The sequence below is a fragment of the Arachis hypogaea genome, chromosome 10 (assembly GCF_003086295.3).
Source record: "Arachis hypogaea cultivar Tifrunner chromosome 10, arahy.Tifrunner.gnm2.J5K5, whole genome shotgun sequence".
NCBI lineage: Eukaryota > Viridiplantae > Streptophyta > Magnoliopsida > Fabales > Fabaceae > Arachis > Arachis hypogaea.
Genome location: NC_092045.1, coordinates 75,173,126 through 75,191,928, shown reverse-complemented (window position 1 = coordinate 75,191,928; position 18,803 = coordinate 75,173,126). Strand labels below are relative to the sequence as shown.

The 18,803-nt window shown below is 38.5% G+C and overlaps 1 protein-coding gene across 1 annotated transcript; it reads right to left on the bottom strand.

Moving 5' to 3' along the window:
• Window positions 1–12,654: 12,654 nt before the first annotated feature.
• On the bottom strand, window positions 12,655–13,269 carry LOC112717639 (uncharacterized). The gene has a single exon (XM_025769616.1). It carries the CDS (start codon window positions 13,267–13,269, stop codon window positions 12,655–12,657), a length of 615 nt encoding a protein of 204 aa, XP_025625401.1.
• Between the last annotated feature and the right edge of the window lie 5,534 nt (window positions 13,270–18,803).

Genomic DNA, 18,803 nt, shown 5'->3' with positions numbered 1-18,803 from the left:
CTATTTACTTACTATTGGATACAAAAATCACTCAACCAATACTTGATTCGCTTGACTAAATCAACCACTGAACTAAAATTGCTCAATCCTTCAATCCCTGTGGGATCGACCTCACTCCCGTGAGTTTTATTACTTGATGCGACCCGGTACACTTGCCGGTGAGTTTTGTGTTGGATCGTTTTCCGCACATCAACTACTTCTTTTTCAAAAATATTTTCATCCCCTAGGCATCTTCCTCTTGGGACCGTCCTCCTTGGTTGATAGTGCATACCCAACACCAAACTTAGGTTTGATGTCTGGGAAAACTGTATAAGTTTCCACCATGGGAGGAGGCTTCAACATGGTACTCTGCATGCAAGTACCTCCTTTGTCAGGGGGTCTTGGAGGTTTAAAGGCCTTGAAGATCATGTAATCCTTATGTAACCTCAGCACCAATTTGCCTCTCTCAACATCAATGAGGTTTCTTCCTGTAGAGATAGGCCTTTGCTTCAAAATCCCAGCAAAGGAAATCTTGATTTTCCGCTTTTTGAAGTCTTCCAAGAACTGTGAGTGGTGCTCATCCTTGGTCTCTGGAGCAAAATTTATAACCACAAACTAACCGGAAAGTGGACCAGGTCGTACCAAGTAGTACCTCAAGTGAGTGAGGGTCGATCCTACGAGGATTGATGGATCAAGCAACAATGATTGAGCGATTGGCTTAGTCAGACAAATAGAAAATGGTGTTTGAGAGTTCAATTGCATTAAACAGCAAATTCAGAAAATCAGAAAGCAAGCAATAAATTGATGTGAATAATATATGGAGAAAATAGTTAAGGCATCAGAGATATCTATTTTTCGGATTGACTTTTCTTACTAACTATTTTAATCATGCAAGATTTAATTCATGGCAAACTATATGTGACTAAACCCTAATTCCTTAGACCTTTTTAGTCTCCTCTAAAATTCATCAACCACCAATTCCTTGGTCACTTAATTCCAATTAGAGGGTGAATTTTAATTCTAGTTTATATGCCACAAAAATCCTAATTACCCAAATATAAGAGGATTATATGTCACGTATCCCGTTAAGTCCAGATAATTAGAAATTTAGGAGAATATGTTTTCAAGATGTTGTTCAAGTAAAGAGCTTTTCCAAGTTATACAAGAACTCAATTAGAAAAAGGGTTGTACTTTCGTTCCACCCAAATTCATAAGATAAAGAATGAAAACAATTCTTGACATATAAATCAGTACATGAATTAAAATAAAAAAATAATAGTATCAATCCATACAATAGACAAAGCTCCTAACCTTAACAATGGAGGTTTAGTTGCTCATGGTGTAGAGAGAAACCTAGGATTCGTAAAAACTGTAAATTGCGGAATGAGGTAGAAGAGAAGATATTCTAATCCTAATTAATGCAAAAAATATTTTCTAAAAATAAATAATATCTTTTCCTCATTTTAATAATAAAAGTTAAATAAAAAATTATTTAATTGATCCGTGCTGCCTTTGGAATGAATTGGGGCCACTTTGTACATTAAGGTCCACGCTGAACTTGGCAAATACCAAGTTCACGCTAAACTTGGTATTTGCCAAGGTTAACATGGGTTAATGCGTGTGATTTCCTTTGGAGTTTTCAAGGCCACGCTGAACTTGGAAGGAACCAAGTTCAGCGTGGATGAGGCAGAGTTTGCTGGAGAAGAAGTGTGCACTATTATACGTTGTTGGAAAGCCCTTAAAGTTAGCTTTCCAATGTTGCTAAAATCACGTCAATTAGACCTCTGTAGCTCAAGTTATTCCTATTTGAGTGAAAGGAGGTCAGAGTCAACAACATCATTTGCTTTCTTCCCTTTCTGTTACAAAACTCTGTCAAATCCATCCGAATGCTACCTGAAATAAAAAGAAATTGCAAACAACTCAAAGTAGCATTCATAGTGGCTAAAAGTAATTAAATCTTGATTAAACTTAGTAATTTGAATACAAATTCACTAGGAAAAGATAGAGAAGATGCTCACGCATCAGTCTCCTCTTGGGACTTTTGAGGGTGTGGTGTTTCCAGCTCTTAAATAGGTTTTATAGAGGGAACATGTGATAGGGTAACCATAGCTTTTTCTAGAGCTTATTTCTTGTCTGACCCTTCAGCAACTTGCATTGCCTCCTTTGGTACGGCCTCTCCTCCCATAGTGAGGGCCTTGCCCTCTTCTCTTGGATTTACTTTTGTGTTGCTTGGAAGAGTGAGAGGTCTCTTCAGTTTATCGGGAGGATTCCTCTGAATGACTGCACTGCCCTCCTTAGGAAGCATCACTATCTCTACTGCCTTCCAATCCCTCTTGTTATTCAATATGTCCTTCATGAATTTAGCATATGAAGGCATTTGTTCAAGAGCCTCTGCAAAGGAGATTTTGATCTCCAGCTTCTTGAATTCTTCTAGGAACTTGCAGAATTGCTTATCCTTTTCTTCCTGCTGAAGTCTCTGAGGATATGGTAACGTGGCCTTGTACTTTGAGGCCTTGGGAATTGCAGGATGAGTGTCCAGAGTAACTGGAAAGGGATTGTCAGGATGTCTAGGGAAGATGCTCTATGAATTGGCGTTTGTGTCCCCTCCCTTTTCTGGGCGTTGAATGCCCTTGTTGACCCCTGCTGGGCATTTAACGCTAGGGTTACTCCCCTTTGGGTGTTCAACACCCTTGGTTGTGCCTTGGGTTGCTGTGTTTTCACTCTCTAGTGTTTCCTCTTCATCCTGCGCTCTATTTTTCTGAGGTTGGGTATCCAGTGTCCTTTCATTCCTCAATTGGATGGCTTGGCACTTTTCTCTTATCTTTTTGGACAAATGTTGTTCATCCTGGTTCAACCGTGCCTCTATATTCTTGTTGGAGGCACGGGTTTCTTGCAACACTTCTTGCAAACTTAGCAACTGTTATGTGAGGGAGTGTAGTTGCTGGGTTAATCATTCACTTTGTTCCGGAGGGTCTGATTCAATGTACACTACCTTGACCTCTCCTTTTATTGAAGTCTCACTAGATGAGTACAGATGCTGGTTGCTGGCAACTGTCTCAATGAGTTCTTAAGCTTCTTCGATTGTCTTTCTCATGTGTATTGATCCACCTGCAGAATGATCTGGGGACATATTAGCTATTTCTGTGACTCTGTTATAGAAAATGTCTAGCTTTACCCATTCTGAAAACATTTCCATAGGGCATTTCCATAGCATGATTCTGTATCTCCCCCAAGCATCATGAAGAGACCCACTCTCTTATCGTCTGAAGTCTTGAATGTCCAACCTTAGCTGGGTTAGCTTCCTTGGGGGTAAGTATTGGTTCAAGAACTTGTCCACCAACTTATCCCAGGTTTTCAAGCTCGATTTGGGTTGAGTATCCAACCACCTCTTTGCTTGCTCTTTTACAGCAAACGGAAAGAGCAGTAGCATGTAGACATCCTGGTCTACTCCATCAGCATACTGTGTTAGAAATCTACAGGAAGTTTGCAAGGAATTCTGTGGGTTCTTCTTGTGGAAGTCCATAATACTGGCAGCTTTGCTGCACTAAAGTAATCAACTGTGGGTTGAGCTCAAAATTGGCTACTCCAGTAGGTGGTATACTGATGAGCGGATATTTTATACGCTTTTTGACATTATTTTCATATAGTTTTTAGCATGTTTTGTTTAAGTTTTATTATGTTTTCATAGGCTTTGGTGTTAAATTCACATTTTTGGATTTTATTATGAGTTTTTATGCTTTATGATGATTTCAGGTATTTTTTGGCTGAAATCTGAGAGTTTTGACAAAGTCTGGTTCAGAGGCAAGGAAAGCGTCGCAGATGCTGTCAAGATCTGACCTCCGTGCATTCAAGCAAGCATTTCTGGAGCTACCGACATTCAAATGGAGCGTTCTCAATGGCTATAGAAAGCTAACATCCAGGATTTTCCAGCAATATATAATAGTCTATTCTTGTTTTTAGAGATAAAGGCACAAAACTGGCATTCAACGCCAGCCATCTACCCCCTTCTTGGCGTTGGATGCCCAAAAGGGAGCAGCTGGCGTCCAACGCCCAAAGGGGAGTCCAAAGGGGGCGTTCAATGCCCAAGAGCCCTACTAGCACGTGGAGACACCTTTAGCTCAGTCCAAACACTCACCAACTGGGCTACAGAAGTGGATTTTTGCATTATAAGCCTAAGCATATCATATTTCTATAATCCTTAGTTATTAGATTAGTATATATAGGAGAAGATCACCCTTGTTTTAGGATCTTCGACCACCATAGAACATTATTTCATATTTTTGAGTTTCATTGTACAGTATGAGCCACTAAACCTCCTAGATTAAGGTTAGGAGCTCTGCTGAGTTTTATGGATTAATAAAAGTACTACTATTCTATTTCAATTCGTGTTTGATTCTCTTCTAAGATGCATCTTCGTTCTTCAACCTTATGAATGAGTTGAACCGTCACAAGTTATCTCTATTCTACATGGGTTCAGTGAGTGTCTTTCATCAGATATCAATGAACCACTAGCTTGAGGATACATCTTTTAGACGGCTGATCCACGACTTCGTTGGGGACTTCTCGAGGCATCAGTTCAGCCAAGGTATGGGGAGATTAGGGTCTTTATGGTAAAGGCTAGAATCAAGGCACAACATTCTCTAGTCCAGAAGATTCGACCTTGTCTGTGGCATTTTAATTAGGATCACCAAAGGGAATGGACTGCAGGAGCTTCACCCTCATTCAGACAGGATGCACACTAAACCTGGTGTTTAGCCTAGAGAAAGATTGGCGGCCTTTCAACCGACGTTGATCACATACAGCCTGCTATAGAAGAAATCATTCACAGTTGGAGTAGATAGTAAGAAAGTATTGATCCAAAAGAACAAAGCGTCTCCGAAGCCTTAACCATCTTCTTATCACTGAATTCACAATTACTGAGTAACGTTATCTTTATTTTACTTTTATGTGTTTAAACAACTACACAACTTTTGTATCCACCTGACTAAGATTTACAAGATAACCACTGTTTGATCCTAGCCGACAATCCTCGTGGGATCGACCCTGACTCACCTCAGGTATTACTGGACGACCCAGTGCACTTGCTGGTTCAGTTGTGCGAAGTTAAATTTTGCGCACCATATACAAATACTCCTTCCATAGAAGTCAGGAGTGGGGGTTGCATAAGACCCCAGAATCTTTTGGGTTGAGCACCTGCATTCTGATCTATAGTGATTTTTGTGTTCCTCTGCAAACAAGAGACAAAGAAAAATAGGAGGAGCCTCTTTGTCAAAGTTTAGAGAGCTTCTAGTGAGATATCCTAAAGAAACAAGAATGCAAGAATCAAAAGAGAGGATTTTTAAAGTTTTTTATTTTTTATTTTTATTTTTTTTAAAATTCGAAAATAAATAAATAATTAGAAATTTCAAAAATTAAAAAGAAAAAGTCAATAGAAGATTTTGAATTTCAAAACTTGGAAAGAAAAAGTCAAGAGAAAGAAACAAGATAGAATAAGATTTGAAAATTTAAAGAATTTGAAATTCAAAAAAGACCAAAGGAACACCAAATTTTTAAAATTAAAACAAGATAAAATAAATAATTAACTAACAAGATTTGAAAATAAAATACAAGATTTTATTTTAAAAATTTTTTAATTTTAAAAAGAAAGAGTCAATCACAGATTTGAAAATTTAAATTTGGAAAGAAAAAGTCAAACAAGATAAGATAGGATCTAAAATTTAAGACAAGAGATTTGATTTTAAAAAAATTTAAAATTTAAAAAAAGAAAGTCAAATAAATATTTTAAAATTTAAATTTGAAAGAAAAAAAACTAACAAACTGCTTAACTTTTTAAAATTTAAATTTAAAAATTTTGAATTTAAAAATTAAATTTAAAATAAGATAAGATAAGATCTTAAAAATTTAAAAGATAGACTAACAAAAATACTAAACTTTTAATATTTGAAATCAAATTAAAGATAAGATAATTTTTTTAAAAAAATCAAAGAAAAAGATAAGATAAAAATCAAAGAAGAAAAGATAAGCAAGAAAATTAAATTTAAAGATTATTAACGGGACATCAAACTTTAAAATTTTAAAAGGAAATAAAGAGAAAATATCAAACTTAAAATTTTGAAATTAAAAATAAGATAACTAAAGTGAGAATTGAAAATCAAAAGATAAACAAGATAAAAATCAAGAATCAAGAAAAATAAGATATGATTTGAAATTTAAAAATCACTAACAAGAAACACCAAACTTAAAATTTAAATTTAAAAATGAAATATTTTCGAAAATATATATATATTTTAAAAAAATTTAAAAATTAAAAAGAAAAGACAACACTAGATGGACACCAAACTTAAAAATTTTGAAATTAAAGACAAATTTCAAAAATTTAAAAAGGAAAAACACTAAAAGACACCACACTTAAAAGATTTTGAAATCAAAGAAAAACACTAAGAAAAGTTTGATTACAAAGAAAGAAAAGGAAGAACAATTTTCAAAGATTCAAGAAAAGAAACAAAAACCAAGGGGACACCAAACTTAAAAATTGACACAAGACTCAAATAAAAGAAAAAGATGACTAAAGATAAGTTTTTGAAAAAGAAATTTTTGAAAAGACACAAAGAAAATTTTAAAATTTTTTAACAAGGAACACAAACAAAAGAAAAACAGTAAAAAGTAACTGATTTAAGGAGCAAGACAACCGGTAGTTTTTCAATCATGAACAATTTCTGGCAACGGCACTGATAAACCACTATTTTATGGTTTATCTTGTGCTTAATTGAGTGGATTTTATCAATATTTCATACACTTATTCATACTATTTGCATGTTTTACAATTCCTTCCCAGAATTTGTTCTGTGATTGAAAACATGCTTCTTTGGCTTTTATTTTCTTTTATTATTAATCCTCTCTTATTACCATTAGATATCTTGATATGTGTGTTAAGTGATTTCAGGGATTAGAGGGCAAGAATGGCTTAGAGGATGGAAAGGAAGCATACAAAAGTGGAAGGAATACAAGAAGTTGAAGAAACTGCAAAGTTGTCAGCCTGACCCTCTCGCACTAAAACGACCATAACTTGAGCTACAGAGGTCCAAATGACGCGGTTCCACTTGTGTTGGAAATCTAACGTCCGGGGCTTCGATTTGATATATAATTTTCCATAGTGGCTGTACAGATAGGTGACGCGAACGCATCATCCACGCGGACGTGTCGTATTTGTGAAAATCATCGTGGCAGAATTCGCAAACATCGAATCCTGGGCTATTTCTGGCCCAGTTTCAAGCCCAGAAAACACGAATTAAAGGCTGCAAAGTGGAGGAATTAAGGACACTTCAGATTAGACTCATAATTCACTTTTTAGTTTTAGATGTAGTTTTTAGAGAGAGAGGTTCTCTCATCTCTCTTAGAATTTAGGATTAGGATTTTTAGAAATTAGGAATTTATCTCATCTTCACATCGGGTTCAATATTTCTTTATTTTGACTTCTCTTCTACTTTGAGATGTTTTAATGCTTTTATTTGTATTTGATTTATGTTGCCCAATTGGCTTATGAACTTTTCCATGTTAGATTTCATTGCTTCGAATGTATGTTATTTGAGGTATTCCAGATATTTGTGATTTTAATTTAACTTTCTACATTCTTGGCTTTGGTTGATTAATTGGTGACTCTTGGGTTATCAAACTAATTGTTGATTGAAAATTGGAATTCTTCAAGAATTGATTCGAGATCCAATAACTCTAACTTTTCCCAAGGAAAGACTGGGACTTGAGGATTCGAATTAATTCATCTACTTAACTTACCTTCATAGTTAGAGGTTAACAAAGTAGGAGAAAACTCCAATTCTCATCACAATTGATAAGGATAACTAGGATAGGACTTCCAGTTCTCATGCTTTGCCAAGAGTTTATTTTACAGTTATTATTATTTTATTTTACTTGTCATTCAACTAACCTTTTACCTTAATCCAAAATCCCAAACATACTTTTGCATGACCAATAATAAGAACATACCTCCCTGCAATTCCTTGAGAAGACGACCCGAGGTTTAAATACTCGGTTATCAATTTTAAAAGGGTTTTGTTACTTGTGACAACCAAAACGTTTGTATGAAAGGACTTTTGTTGGTTTAGAAGCTATACTTGCAATGGGAATTTATTCTGAATTCTAGACCACGCAAAAGTTCTCTCATCAGGCACCAAAAACTTGGTGCGCGAATTTGTGACTTGCACAACTGAACCAGCAAGTACACCGGGTCGTCCAAGTAATACCTCATGTGAGTGAGGGTGGAATCCCACAAGGATTGCTGGACTGAGCAAGCTGTAGTTATCCTACAGATCTAGTCAGGCGAATGGAAAGATAGTTGTTGTTTGTTGTAGGCGCATAAACAAGCAATAATAATTAAACATAGAAACAGTAGTGAGAAATCAGTTAAGGCGTCGGAGATGCTTATTCCTCTAGAATAACATGTCATACTGACTACTCAAACGATAAATGATTCCTTCAATGGCACAGCTGTAAGTGATTAAGCCATTGGTCGTGGTCATCAATCTCCTCAGATCTAAACCAAATACCCGAATAGGCTAGATCAATATGGGAGAGGGTGAAGCGCAAGCAATTCAATCTCTTGATGATCCTACTCAAAACGCTACAGACAAGGTCGGATCTTCCAGATCAGAGAATGACGCTCTATGATTCTAGCCCTTAGAGCCACAGGAACCTCAATTACCCCTGCCTAACGAGATTTTATGTCACATATCCTAATTAGCGCAAGTAACTTGTTGGAACCCGTGATGCACTCTCAAGCTATAACTCAATACTATCTGAGTCAGGACTCGTAAAGAACTCATGTAGAATAGGGGGTCACACTTTCGTTCCACCCCAAATTCATAAAGATGAAGAACAGAAGTACATTAGAGAATAGAATCAAACATATATTGAAGTGGAAAAGTAATTGTATTAATCCATAGGAATCAGCAGAGCTCCTAGCCTCAACCTAGGGGGTAGTTTGAGCGTTCAACGCCCATTTTGGGTAGTCCAATCCAAAGGAAAGTATAGACCATTATATATTGCTGGAAAGTCCTGGAAATTAACTTTCCAACACCATTGACAGCGCATCAATTGAACTTTTGTAGCTCCATAAATACTCGTTAGAATGCATGGAGGTCAGGATCTGACAGAATCTGCTATCATTCCTTAGCCTCTGAATCAGGCTTTGCCAAAACTTGTCAAATTCACCCAAAAATCACCTAAAATCATAAGAAAAATACAAAAGCTCAAAGTATCATCCAAAAAGTGATTTTTGCTCTAAAACCTACTAAAATATAACAAAACTTAACAAAATACACTAAAAACACTAAGAAAACAGTGCAAAAAAGTGTATAAAATATTCACTCATCATATTATAACTAAGATCCTTGAAAAAGAAGCTAAACAAAATAGAAAAATTGCATCACATTCATCCTGATAAGCGTATAAGGCTGAATAAGATCGAAAACAAAAGAGTAATATACATATAGGGATCGGAGTTCCAAAGATATAATTATCAAGCTCTAGGCTTGGGCCTAACTTGGGCCGATCCAACCCGTTAGCGTTTTTAGCCTGTTTGGCCCAACGCCAAACCTTTAAAATTAACGCCAGGTTTTTCATTTCTAACATTTTTCTAAGGTTTTTTACAGTTTCCACTTTTCTCGTGCGGTATCGGGCAGACTTGAATCGGTTCAACCGATTCTACTGCCGGTTCACGGTTTTTCACAGTTTTTTGCAGAAAGCACATTTTTTGACTCAGAAAAAGACCCGCTGAGTCCAAAAATTACCTTTAAATCCTCAAATTCTCTCTCTAAATTTTCGGAATCTAATTTGGGTAATTAATCACTTAATTAACCGGTTGATTAGTTGCGATTCTTACATTCTCCCCACCAAATAAGAAATTTTGTCCTCAAAATTTGAATTACCTGAGAAAAGCTCAGGATAATCCTTTCACATCTCAGACTCCAATTCCCAAGTGTGCTCTTCTACTCCTGCTCGCTCCCAAGCCACTTTAACCAACGAAACATCCTTTCCTCGCAGCTTCTTCACTCTAGTGTCATCGATCCTCACGGGTGTCACATGGAAAGTCAAGTTCTCTTTCAACTCGACCGATTCAGGCTCCAACATGTGAGCCGCATCCAACGTGTACTTACGGAGCTGTGACATGTGGAATACGTCATGCAAGTTAGACAGATGAGGTGGCAAAGCTACTTGATAAGCCACCGACCCGAATCTCTTCAAAATCTCAAACGGTCCTATATATCTTGGGTTCAACTTCTTGGTCTTAATTGCTCTCCCACTTTAAACTCTAACGGTTTCCTTCTCTGATTTGCATAACTCTTCTATCGACTTTGGGCAATTAGAATCCTTGCACGAATCTACTTAATGTTCTCAGTAGTCTCGGCTACTAAATCTGGACCCAAAACGCTTGCTTCACCTGATTCATACCAACAAAGTGGAGACTGGCACTTCCGTCCATACAAGGCCTCATATGGAGCCATCCCAATGCTCGCATGAAAGATGTTGTTGTACGCAAACTCCACCAATGACATGTAACGATACCAACTTCCGGGTTGATCCAGAACACATGCTCTCAGCATATCCTCCAACGTCTGAATAATCCTCTCCGACTGTCCATCAGTTTGCAGATGATATGCGGTACTGAGACATAGCTTCATACCGAAGGCTCTTTGGAAAGCTCCCTAAAACCTTGAAGTGAATCGGGGATCACGGTCCGATACTATGCTCGACAACATACCATGCAACCTTACAATCTCCTTGATGTACAATCTCACCAACTCCTCGATAGAACAGTTTACTCGGATAGGCAGAAAATGAGTAGATTTGGTTAAGTAATCTACAATCACCCAAATCACATCAAATCCCGACCTAGTCCTCGATAAACCGGTCACAAAATCCATTGCGATTCCCTCCCACTTCCACTGAGGAATCTCAAGTGGTTGTAGCATTCCTGACGATTCTGGTGTTCTATCTTTACTTTCTGACACGTTAGGCACTTGGATACCACTGTTGCTACGTCACCCTTCATCCCAGGTCACCAAAACATCTTCTTTAAATCATAATACATCTTCGTGCTTCTGGGATGACTAGAAAACCCACTATTGTGAGCTTCTGACAACAAATCCTGCCTTAAACTCCCAGCATCCGGTATACAAATCCTCCCTTTATACCTCCACAACCCTTCATCATCTGTAGTGAATTCTTCACGCCTCTTATCAACAACTGGTTGAAACAATTGCTGACGCTTTTGCTCATCTTGCTGAGCCCTTTGTATTTCTGATTTAAACGTGCTTGAGATCTGTAACTTGTTCAAACAAGCTCTTCTGGCAACTTCACCAATATCCAGCTTAAGATCTACAAACCTATCCACTAACTCTTCTTCCTTGATCCTCATCCAAGTAATTGTTAAATATTTCTGACTCAAAGTGTCTGCTACCACATTCGCCTTTCTAGGATGATAACTTAGCTCAAAATCATAATCTTTAAGCAACTCCATCCACTTTCATTGGCGCACATTTAGTTCTTTCTGATCAAAGATATACTTGAGACTCTTATGATTAGAAAAGACGCTAAACCATACTCCGTACAAGTGGTGTCTCCAAATCTTCAATGCAAACACAATCGCCGCTAATTCCAAGTCATGAGTTGGGTAGTTCACCTCATGCGGTCTCAGCTGACGTGATGCGTAAGCCACCACGTTCCGGTGTTGCATCAACACGCAACCCAAACCCTTCAAAGAAGCATCACAATATACTTTGAACGGTTCATGCGGTTCCGGTAAGATTAAAACAGGTGCTGAAGTTAACCTCTGCTTCAAAGTCTGAAAACTCTTTTCGCACTCTGACGTCCACACAAATGGCACTTCTTTCCTTGTCAATTTTGTCATCGGTAATGCGATCCGGGAAAATCCTTCGATAAACCTCCTATAATATCCGGCTAAACCCAAGAAGCTTCTGACTTCTGTCACCGTCGTCGTTCTTTCCCATTCCATCACCGCTTCTACCTTAGAAGGATCTACAGCTATTCCTCCTTTACTCACAACGTGGCCTAAGAACTTTACTTCCTCCTTCCAGAACTCGCACTATGACAACTTAGCGTACAACTTCCGCTCCTTTAAGATTTGCAACACAATCCTCAAATGTTTCTCATGATCCTTTGCCGTCTTAGAGTAAACCAAGATGTTATCTATGAAAACCACTACGAGTTTGTCCAAAAAGGAACGAAAGACTCTGTTCATGTAATCCATGAAAACAGCAGGTGCATTCGTTAACCCAAAGGACATTACCGCAAACTCATAGTGTCCATAGCGTGTCCTAAATGCAGTCTTAGGGATATCATCCTCCTTCACTCTTATCTGATGGTACTCGGATCTCAAATCGATCTTGGAAAATACTCCAGCTCCTTGCAATTAGTCCAACAAGTCATCTATTCTTGGCAGTGGGTACTTGTTCTTCACTATCACTTCATTTAATTGTCGATAATCCACACACAAACGCATTCCTCCATCTTTCTTCTTCACCGATAAAACTGGCGCTCCCCATGGTGATACACTCGGTCGAATGAACATCTTATTCAGAAGCTCTTCCAGTTGAGTCTTTAATTCTGCCAGCCCTATCAGAGCCATTCTATACGGTGCAATCAACAATGGTCTGGCTCCGGCACCAATTCAATCGCAAATTCAATTTTCCTTTGAGGTGGGAACTCAGGGATATCTTCCGGAAACACTTCTAGAAAATCTCTAACCACCGGTATCCGATCTAAGTTCTGGGCATCACCCAACGCACTAGCAACCAACAGAATATAACCCTGACACTCCTCCCTACTACAATGCACCATTACAGAGTTCAAGTAATACCCCGTAGCTACCACTGCTCCATTTTCTCCTTCCAGCATAAACCGAATAGTCCGTTCAAAGCAATCCAACAAAATCGGATTCTTTGACAACCAATCAAACCCTAAAATTATTTCTATCCCCACCATTGGTAAGCAGATCAAATCGTGCACAAAGTCTCTACCCTTAAGCTTGAAACTTACTTGTCTACAACCTGAGCTAGTCATAACTGTTTGATGCGGAGTATGTACATGCAGATCAAAAGGTAACTCTAACACTTTCAAGCTTAATTCCTCAACTTTAGCAAATGAAATAAACGAATACGAAGCTTCAGTATCATATAATGCAACTAAGGACTTGTCACCAATTAGACATATACCTCTCATCAACGGATCCACCTTGGAAGCATCCTTGGCATGCATTCACAGCAAAGACTCGACCTTGATGCTGACTCTGGCCTACATTCTGATTCCTCCCACGAGTGCAATCCCTCGCAATATGGCTAGGCAACCCACAATTGAAGCAACCACCTAAATCAATCTTGCATGAGTCATAAGGGTGAAAACATCCACAACGATCACAAACTAAATCCGGAGAACTCTTACTCTGATTTCCTCTTCCCTTAACATACTGAAATTATTTCTGATTATTCTTTCTAAAGCCCCCTTGGCCTTGAGGTGCATATCCTCCTCTCTTGAAGCTTTGTCCTCTCGGATGAAAGTACTTGTCACGCCCCCGACTAGAGCTCCCTCCATGATTGTCCTTGGATGCCGCCACGGTCTTGGCGTACTCTTCCACTACTCTAGCCTTGTTCACCAAGTCAAAAAAAGTACGAATCTCCAATGGAGCCACAGCAGTCATGATGTTATCCTTCAACCCCCTCTGATACTTGATGCATTTCCAGCTCTCGTAAGTCTCCAGGGCACCTTGACATACTCTAAAAAACCTACAGAGCTCCTCAAACTTCTTGGTGTAGTCTGTCACAGATAGGGAACCTTGCTTCATCTGCATTAGTTCCATCTCCTTTGCTTCCCTTGCAGACTCAGGGAAGTATTTCCTATAAAAAGCCGTCTGGAACACCTCCCATGGAATGTCGGTGTTCTGAAGCTGTAGCAAACAACACTTAGCTTGCCACCAGGGCTGGGCTTCTCCTGCTAGCTGATAAGCGGCAAACTCGACATATTGATTGAGGGGAACATGCTGTGCCTGTAAGGCACACTCCAAGGTTTGGAACCAATGGTCTGCTTTAGTAGCATTTGTGGATCCTCAGAAAGTTGGTGGATGAACCTTGAGGAACGTCACCAAGGTCATCAAAACTCCTCCCGTTTTTTCGTCATTACCCTTAGCATTATCATTGGCAATCCCTTCAACATTCCCATTGCCATTTCCATTCTTGGCCGATTGGCCCAATCTCTACACAGCTTACAGAGTCGCAACAGCATTAGCTTCCATGGTATTAGCGAGATTCGCCATTGCCGCCATGAATTCGGCATGATTGTCAGCTGGTTGCTCATTCCTACTTTCTCATGTACGTGTTCGACCTCGTCCGCGAGTGGCCATTAGGGTTCCTGTCTACACCAAACAATCGATATCAAGGTGATCCGTCTCAATATCAAAAGTCTAGTGCTTCAATTATCCCTAACAGGCACTCACAAACAAGCATGCTATGGAATATCAAACAGATAACCTAATAGCATCAAAGAAAAGACAAACACACAGAGTATGCAATACAGCACAATCGGTCCATCTCTCAGGCTCACGAGGACGAACCGCTCTGATACCACTAAATGTAACACCCTAATTAGCCTAAGCCTTACCTCGCATCGTAAAGCAAAGGTTAATCAGAGATTACGACAGTTCTAAGCTTATACATAATGTATATATAGAAAGAATAGTAAAATCTAGAAGCCCGATGAAAGATATAGCTCAAAAATAGGATTTCAAAGCGCAAAGCGTACTAATGAAGCTACTAACTTAAGGCACAAGAAACATATAAGATATAACAAAAGATAAGTATATAATATCATAGGGAACTAGTCACGACTCGTGAAGTTTAAGCCGGCTAGCCATATACAGGTATACAGAAACATACAGTGAAAATAGCTTATACAAGTTTTGTTCTCTCATATACATACCTCTAGGCAAAACAAAATACAAAAGGAGAGATGTATAAACAAAATAAACCAAAAGACTCCAAAAGAATCCAAGATCATCCGCTTCTGTCACCATCCGAAGCAACTCACCGAGGTGGGTTGCGACCTGCATCTGAAAAACACAACAGAAATATGGTATGTGAACCGGAGGTTCTCAGTATGGTAATAGTTCCCTATGATGTAGGATATAAGACCTCGGGATGCCAAAGGCAATCCTAAGCTCTATATCCATCACAAGATTTCATTACTTAAGCATTCTAAAACAGATAAGCATAAATGTACCAACATTAACTTGAATAAACCAGGTCATCTATCTTAGGGGATTTCTACTCTAACCAAACACCACTGTCCCATAGCCTTCACCAACCGATCCTCCATGCGATCCCATCACCACCGCCTACCAAACCTCCTCAATTCCAGTAGAAAACACAGGTAATATACAATGTAAATAAAGCACAAGTAGAAGCATATAAGGCAAATAATTCAAATAGCAAGTAAGCATGTTATTCAATTAGGCAACCCATTACAAGTAAACAAAGCATACAAACAGATAGAAAATACATATGATGAATGCCTACCCTACTGGCTGTGATATAACATTGTTGGTTCAACTGCCAACCCGACACATTTCCATGGAGACGTCGCCCTTCGGAATTCTCATATGGGAACCCCCGAGATATAGTGCTCAGATCACTGTCCAGGTACCGGCGCCTGCACGCTCTATAGTTCTGAAGGGATGCGAGTGGGATACTCTTGCCACAGACCTCACATCTCAACGCAAGCGGGATTAACCATCGTCCTTGTCGGGCGCATAGCGTCTCATAATCTCAGCAAAAACATTATTTCAGTGGTTTTCAAAAGCATTTTCAGTATACAGAGCTCCATCATCTCAATCTGAGTCCCCGACTTATCTCAACCACTGTCTATTCACAATTCAGTTTCCAAAACATCAACAAATCATAATTTCTCATCTCATATATCCATCACCCTTCATATGACATCAAACCATCCTCAGGCCGCCAGAAACCTAGGCCTTCATTTTCTAATACTCAAAACCAAGCCCAAAAGTCTTTAAATGGTGTTATAGAAGATTACAACCTTGTTAGGAAGGTAGAATAGTTGAAAACAAGTAAATTTGAGAAACAGGACGTGTGCGGCCGCACAGGAGTCTGTGCGTGCGCACGCCCAGGAATTTTAAAATGTGTGCGTACGCACAGGTGGCAAAACTTACAGAATCTGTTCACTCGCACAACATGTGCCAGTGCCCCTAACAGAATGGCCTTCCCAACGTGTGCATCCGCACAGGTTGAATTTTTCCTTAGATATATGCGCGCAAAAGCTGTGCTAGCGCGGCAAACAGAACGCACTTCCCCGCCTGTGCGTGCGCATAGGTGTGTGCATCTGCACAGATCAAAATTTATGCAGGTTGTGCGTCCACACAAGGCTGTGCGTGCGCACATATCAGAAATCATAAAACTCTGCAACTTTGCAAAATTTCAGATTTTTAACACCAACTTTGAATGATCATAACTTCCTCTACAAAATTCCAAATTTTGCAAACTTTATCTCGATTTAAAGAGTTTTCAAAGATATTTAATTCTAAACAAATTTCAATCAATTTTGAAAATCGAGGCAAAAGTTATAATCGAACAAAGTTCACCAAAAACCCAATTTTACCAAACTTTACACTTTCCTCATTTTCTTACCATACACCTTCCAAAACCATACGAAACCATTCAAAACTCCACTTTTCATCAAAATTAACCTGTTGCACCTCAATACACTAACATTATCACATTTTATTTCACATTCCATCATCTTCAATATCAACACCAATATATCACACTTTTACAACCATAATGTCAAATCATCCAATTCAACATCACTTATACCATCATTATGCCTTTTCAAGTTACACAATCAATCATCATTATCATATTAACATCATTCATCATACTCAAACCCAACAATCATTAATTCATCATAAATCACCACATATCATTATTCAATAACTCAACAACCATTTAAATTCAAACCTATCCTATGGGCCACTAGCCTAAGTGTCCATGAATATTATATACTACATAATAGAAACTGAAACCATACCTTGGCCGATTCCCTATATGCACCAAATCTCCAAATTAGCACAAACAATCTTCCAACCACACTCCAAACTCTCAATTCTACTCAAATAAGCACAATTTAGTTCCAATAGCTCCCAAAGCCACAATAATCAAAATATATACATATAAATCACCTCAAATCAACCTAGGGTTCCAATTAAATATAAATTTACAAGGGTTTAATGGCTCTTACCTTTGCAAACCGATTTGGATGTCAAAACCCAAGGCTAAGCAAGGATTAGAGAAAACCTAAACATCCAAAATCACAAAAACTCACTTACATGAAATATTTAGAACTTTACTTACCAGTTTCTTACATGGGTTTTGTAGAGCTCGACACAAAGAATGCGTAGCCGTTAATGGCATGCAAATCGAAGCATAGTAGCTCGAGATATTGCGAAAAGAAGAGGTGGGTGAATAGTGTTTCTTCTTCCTCTCCTCCCCTTTCTCTTTTCTGCTGTGTGTGTGTTGTGTTTGTGAGGTGAAAGGGTTCATTAATGAACCTTTTATATGTTGGGCTTGGGCCTAACTTGGGCCCGGTCCAACCCGTTAGCATTTTTAGCCCGTTTGGCCCAACTTCGGGCCAAACCTTTAAAATTAACGCCCGATTTTCCATTTCTAATATTTTTCTAAGATTTTTGACAGTTTCTACTTTTCTCGTGTGGTACCGGCCAAACTTGAACTGGTTCAACCGGTTCAACTGCTGGTTCACAGTTTTTCACGGTTTTTTGCAAAAAGCACATTTTCTGACTCAGAAAGACCCGCTGAGTCCAAAAATCACCTTTAAATCCTCAAATTCTCTCTCTAAATTTTTGGAATCTAATTTGGGCAATAAATCACTTAATTAATCGGTTGATTAGTTGCGGTTTTTACATGATGCACCACTATTTCGTGGTACATTTTGTGCTTAATTTGGGTGGATTTTGTCCACTTTTCTCACATTTATTCAATGAAATGGCATGGTTTCATGACTTTCTCCTAATTTGTGCTTAAGTGTAAAACATGCTTTTTAGGTGATTTTGATTCACCTTAATTCCATTCGATGCGTTGATGTGTTTGTTGAGTGATCTCAGGATCATAGGGCAAGTATTGAATGGAAGAAGTGAAGAGGAAAGCATGCATAGTGGAGAATCCATGAAGAAACAAGGATTTGGGATGCTGAGATCAACGCGCACGCGCAGCAGACACGCACACGTGGAAAGTGAAGTCACATGGCGATGCATACGCGTGACATACACATATGCGTGGATTGAAAATGCCATCGACGCGTATATGTGACCCATGCGTACGCGTCAGTGCTCGCACGTGACCCACCTAAATTGAATCCACTGGGGGCGATTTCTAGGCTTCCCAGGCCAAATCCAACTCACTTCTGATGCTATTAAACTCAAGGATTGAAGGAAGATTAAAGGAGTTAGTTACCAAGTAGTCATAGATTTAGTTGGAATCATGTTTTAGTTAGTTTCTAGAGAGAAAATCTCTCTCTTCTCTCTATAATTAGATTAGATCTAGATTAGGATTTCTTATATCTAGGTTTAGTTCATGCTTTGAATTACTTTTCCTTTACAATTTCTTGTTCTTCTACCTTTCCTCTCTCTAGTTTTGTACTTTACTCCTTGTACTTGTTTACTTTGTTATTGATGCACTCTTGTTCCTCTTATTTTCCTTTAATGCAATTTA